General features: G+C 41.4%; 1 protein-coding gene across 4 annotated transcripts in view; it reads right to left on the bottom strand.

Moving 5' to 3' along the window:
* Window positions 1-241: 241 nt before the first annotated feature.
* The window catches only part of LOC115178134 (transmembrane channel-like protein 5), a 30,076-nt gene continuing 24,284 nt past the window's right edge, over window positions 242-6,033 (bottom strand). For all 4 annotated transcript variants that reach the window (XM_029739169.1, XM_029739167.1, XM_029739170.1 and 1 more), the window contains 5 exons: window positions 3,272-3,405; window positions 2,690-2,863; window positions 2,071-2,149; window positions 1,720-1,803; window positions 242-1,506 (listed from right to left, as the gene is read on the bottom strand). In XM_029739169.1, the coding sequence (XP_029595029.1) occupies window positions 877-1,506; window positions 1,720-1,803; window positions 2,071-2,149; window positions 2,690-2,863; window positions 3,272-3,405 (1,101 nt within the window). In that variant the 3' untranslated portion in view covers window positions 242-876. The remainder of the gene's footprint in view (window positions 1,507-1,719; window positions 1,804-2,070; window positions 2,150-2,689; window positions 2,864-3,271; window positions 3,406-6,033) is intronic.

Genomic DNA, 6,033 nt, shown 5'->3' with positions numbered 1-6,033 from the left:
TGATCTGTTGAATCGCTGTAAGATGTGTATTATTTTCCTTTTGAAGTTACATATTGTTTGTTGTCTCAGTGGTATGTTTACTGCACATTACTCAGTATCGGATAAAACAAAAACTGACCACTGGACACCAATGTTACTTGAGTATCATTATGACCAATGACTGTATATTCTATTTAAAGTACTTTATGCGCATAGGGATTAAGGATTCTGCAATGAATTACTCAATAAACAAATGTTGTCTTCCATAGCAAACTCAGAATGTTTAATTTTGTACAGAAAATATTTGCTGTAGTTTTTTTCATTATGTTCTATATCCGTTTTTGCTTTGCTCTGAGAACAATGACTTGGATGTATTCTCAAAGTATATATTTGATATCTACTCAAGTACCTATTTATTGATGAACATCCAGACCAGGTTCAATCCCTACCACTAGAGGACAGTGCTGTTCATGGAAGAAAAAAAACATACAGTACCATACAATTTTATAGTATTTACAATTTAGTACGGATCAGAATATTCCTACATTTATACAACATTCATTGACAGTATTTTACAGGCTAAGCACATATCATGTATACATACAGTACACAAATATATTCAATATTATTAATATTAAAAGATTTATTTGTACAAAAACAATGTGTTCTTTTATCAAAAGGGAATACATATATCAGATGTATCTTTTCACACCCCATTGGCTACACTCTTTTATGGTCCAATAGAAACAGTCTACATAGAGGTGGTCCTGCCCTCTCTTGATGCCAGTCAGAATCTTATTGCATTTCCTCTTATATTTCTCTGCTTTCTACAGCTGGTCACATTTCAATTGTGTCCGCCATCTTTTTTCCCCCAAGTGGTTCAGTTCTCGGTCATGCTCAGTATCTGTCACCGTACTCCTCCTCTACCTGTTGCCGGGCTAGCATGGCCTGTATCAGAGCACTACCGGTGCCTGACGCATCTGGGTGCTGTGAAGAAGCAGGCGCCCAGTAAAACTCGCTCTCCTCCTCCTCTGCTCTCTGCCTGGCCTGCATGACCTGCATCATCGCACTGGACGTTGATGACACTGGGTGTTCTGAATGAACTGGCACTCGGTAAAACTCGTCCTCTTCCTGCTCTGACTCCGCCCTCTGCCTGGCTTGCATCACCTGTATCATCGCACTGGGTAATACGTTTACTGGGTTTTGTGACTGAACTGGCGCCCGGTAAAACTCATCCTCATTCTGTGACTCCGCCCTTTGCCTGGCTTGCATGGCCTGTATCAGTGCACTGGAGGACGCAGGTGCGGGGTCTGCAGGAAATGGCACACCGCGATAACTGGCTACATCCTGGTCCTCTGCGTATTGTCTGGCTAGCATCATAGCACTGGATGTCGTGGAGACTGAGTGGCCGGAAGGCATGGGCACACCAAAAGAGCTGCTGCTGTCGCCATGCTCTTGCTCCAACCGCTGTCGGGCAAGCAGAGCCTGGAGCATGCCAGTGGATTCCTTTTCCTGTCTTTTCCTGACCTGATAGAGAGAAAGGGTCATAGTTCAAGTATGACATTTGAAATAATGTAGGAGTTTAGGTATTTATTGTAAGTTAGATAGTCTCAAGGTTAAGTTAGTCTCAAGGTTAAGTTAGATCGTCTCAAGGTTAAGTTACATAGTCTCAAGGTTAAGTTAGATAGTCTCAAGGTTAAGTTAGATAGTCTCAAGGTCCTTTCTCTTTGATACTCTCACCTGTTTTTTCTTTTTCTGTTTGTTCTGCTTGGATTTCTGAAGGGTCTGTAGCTTCTCCAACAAGAATGCCTTATCCTTCCCTTCCTAATAATGGGAGTGAGAGAGAGAAAGAGAGAGAGCGAACGAGAGTGAGAGCAAGAGAGAACCAGAGAGAGAGAGAGAGAGAAAGAACGTTCCAGACAGTCAAATCAATTCATAAAAACAACAAATGAACAACATCAACACTGCACATTCAAATGAAATCTGCTAAATGTATTACTCCAACATCATCATAACGTAGACACAACCACTTCAGACACAACAGCTCTGATGGACGAGACACTTCGGACCAGACAGCTCACTAGAACTCACATTAACAATCTGCTGTCTCAGTAGAATGATAAGCAGCTTGCGTCCCTGAGTGATCTGCCTGAAGATGTAAATGAAGACACTGTGGAAAGGAGGTCAGTCAGTGAGTTTATATTACAGTATGTGAAAGGGCAAAGTTGCCACTTAATGTCATAAAGTGCCACTAGATTTTATTTGAAGGCTTGATCCGGTAGACAGCATTATAAAAGCTGAATGTATTGCTTGATAGGACTTCAGTATACTGCTTCAAGGCAGGTAGCCTAGCGGTTAAGAGTGTTGGGCCAGTAACCGAAAGGTCGCTGGTTAGAATCACTAAGCTGACTAGGTGAAAGATCTGTCGATGTGCCCTTGAGCAAGGCACTTCACCCTAAGTGCTCCTGTAAGTCGCTCTGGATAAGAGTGACTAGCAAAATGTACAAGTCAATCTTTGACAAACAGCTCAAACGATCAATAATTTCTAGGAATCATGATCAAGTTAAGTTTATGACTTATATGCCTTATGTCACGTTTTCAAGACAACTGTCACTTTACCGTAAGACTGTGCTTTAAAACTACTTGTTACCTTCATAAACACAACTTTAACCCAACATAACCACCTCAACATGAACAAAGATGAACTCACAGGATGATGAAAGAGACCAGGAAGTAGAATATCTCACTCCTGATGACGTGCTGGTAGATCCAGACAGTCCACTGAAACGCATCCACCCTGTTCAAATCGTCCATCCAGATCTGTATTGCACTGAAGGTGGTGTTGAGGCCCCTGAAGGGCCCACACTTGTCTGAGGGGGGCAGACTGGGGGAGGGATCAGGGGAGACATGGCAGTTTGAAATGCTTAGGTCAGAGAAAAGGAGCCAAAGTCAACCAACTTTCAATCATCCAACTTTCAGCACATTTTCAACTTTCTTACTAGAAGGTTTAAGTATAGCGTCATGCTTTTGAATAGCTGCTAATCAAACAGCATGATTCCACGGACTATCTCAGCCCCTAAAATTAAACCAAACTGAATCAAGTTCAGCTCTTGGTTATCAATTAATGACAGACTCCAGTTCTTCTGAACAAGCTATATTTATCCAGAACTAGATGGAATCTGAACCACTCCATATGTCTACAGGTGTTTGTTTGGCCTTGCCTTAATCTATGACAGCCTTAACATAACATAAATCCCTAGATTAGCCTTGCCCTGACTGCTTATACACCTACGTCCACACGGTGTAGGCCACCATGGACAGAGCCCCCACGAAGGAAGGGAAGAAGAGGATAGCGATGAAGATGGTTTGCATCTGAGCCGCCCTGCCGGCTCGCCTGGGGGGCTGGCAGTTCTGGGTCAGGCTCACCTGGAGGACACAAAGTATAGACAGGGAATTACAGAGCTGGAGAGGGAGATAGAGAGAGGAGGAGCCTGTTGACGATGTCTTGGCAACGGCACGATTTGATGAACAGGTAAACAATGACCTTTGACAATAAGGGTGAACAGAGAGTAACGATTAACCTGCACCTTAACCAACAACAAAGTAATTATTGATTTGTCAGGGAGGTAATTATTTGTATTTTATTTCACCTTTATTTAACTAGGCAAGTCAGTTAAGAACAAATTCTTATTTACAATGACAGCCTACCAAAAGGCAAAAGGCCTCCTGCGGGGACAGGGGGGCTGGGATTAAAAATAAAAAATATATGTAAATATAGGACAAAACACACATCACAACAAGAGAGACAACACAACACTACATAAAGTGAGACCTCAGACAACAACAGAGCAAGGCAGCAACACATGACAACAAAACATGGTAGCAACACAACATGGTAGCAACACAACATGGCACAAACATTATTGGGCACAGAACAGCACAAAGGGCAAGACGGTTGAGACAACAATACATCACGCAAAGCAGCCACAACTGTCAGTAAGAGTGTCCATGATCGAGTCTTTGAATGAAGAGATTGAGATAAAACTGTCCAGTTTGAGTGTTTGTTGCAGCTTGTTCCAGTCGCTGGCTACAGCGAACTGAAAAGAGGAGTGACCCTGGGATGTGTGTGCTTTGAAGACCTTTAACAGGTATCATGTTATTGTATTTGATCAACTAAATCCTCTATTGCAGACACCTTCCACTTGTAGGTTTTTTTTTCAGATGAATTGATGAACATGTAATGATTTCCCTGTATATACCACAGGGAAAACGTCTCTTTTAATTTCCAGGACACTCATATATGTTTCATCATTGTATTGTAAAATCCTAGTGACCATCGCTACCATCTATAAATAGAGCGAATTCTATGCCATTCAACCATGTCATGAAACATTCAGCACCCTCTTCAGAAGAGAGTAACACGAGCCTGGCCCATTCTGCTATGGCATGGTATCTAGGGCAGTGAATCAACACCAAGGTTCAGCTTACTGTCACCTGAGTCAGCCATGGTCCTGTGTGGCTCAATTGGTTGGAGTGCTGCGCTACTAATAACAATTCCTGCAGGGGTCACATTGCCATACTAAAAATGTACTCACTCTCTGTACTATAAAATACTTTTTTCACTGTACTGAATATGTACTCACTGCTTTGGATAAGAAGGGTCTGCTAAGGGGCCTATATTATCTACCATACTGAACAGGTTACCTTATTTAGTTAGATGAAGAACCATACTGAACAGGTTACCTTATTTAGGTAGAAGAACCATACTGAACAGGTTACCTTCTTTAGGTAGAAGAACCATACTGAACAGGTTACCTTCTTTAGGTAGAAGAACCATACTGAACAGGTTACCTTCTTTAGGTAGAAGAACCCTACTGAACAGGTTACCTTCTTTAGGTAGAAGAACCATACTGAACAGGTTACCTTCTTTAGGTAGAAGAACCATACTGAACAGGTTACCTTCTTTAGGTAGATGAAGAACCATACTGAACAGGTTACCTTCTTTAGGTAGAAGAACCCTACTGAACAGGTTACCTTCTTTAGGTAGAAGAACCATACTGAACAGGTTACCTTCTTTAGGTAGAAGAACCATACTGAACAGGTTACCTTCTTTAGGTAGAAGAACCATACTGAACAGGTTACCTTCTTTAGGTAGAAGAACCATACTGAACAGGTTACCTTCTTTAGGTAGAATAACCATACTGAACAGGTTACCTTCTTTAGGTAGAAGAACCATACTGAACAGGTTACCTTCTTTAAGTAGAAGAACCATACTGAACAGGTTACCTTCTTTAGGTAGAAGAACCATACTGAACAGGTTACCTTCTTTAGGTAGAAGAACCATACTGAACAGGTTACCTTCTTTAGGTAGAATAACCATACTGAACAGGTTACCTTCTTTAGGTAGAAGAACCATACTGAACAGGTTACCTTCTTTAGGTAGAAAAACCATACTGAACAGGTTACCTTCTTTAGGTAGATGAAGAACCATACTGAACAGGTTACCTTCTTTAGGTAGAAGAACCATACTGAACAGGTTACCTTCTTTAGGTAGAAGAACCATACTGAACAGGTTACCTTCTTTAGGTAGAAGAACCATACTGAACAGGTTACCTTCTTTAGGTAGAATAACCATACTGAACAGGTTACCTTCTTTAGGTAGAAGAACCATACTGAACAGGTTACCTTCTTTAAGTAGAAGAACCATACTGAACAGGTTACCTTCTTTAGGTAGAAGAACCATACTGAACAGGTTACCTTCTTTAGGTAGAAGAACCATACTGAACAGGTTACCTTCTTTAGGTAGAATAACCATACTGAACAGGTTACCTTCTTTAGGTAGAAGAACCATACTGAACAGGTTACCTTCTTTAGGTAGAAAAACCATACTGAACAGGTTACCTTCTTTAGGTAGATGAAGAACCATACTGAACAGGTTACCTTCTTTAGGTAGAAGAACCATACTGAACAGGTTACCTTCTTTAGGTAGAAGAACCCTACTGAACAGGTAACCTTCTTTAGGTAGAAGAACCCTACTGAACAGGTTACCTTCTT

This window comes from Salmo trutta, chromosome 38 (assembly GCF_901001165.1).
Source record: "Salmo trutta chromosome 38, fSalTru1.1, whole genome shotgun sequence".
Classification (NCBI taxonomy): Eukaryota; Metazoa; Chordata; class Actinopteri; order Salmoniformes; family Salmonidae; genus Salmo; species Salmo trutta.
This window is presented reverse-complemented; position numbering and strand designations above follow the sequence as displayed.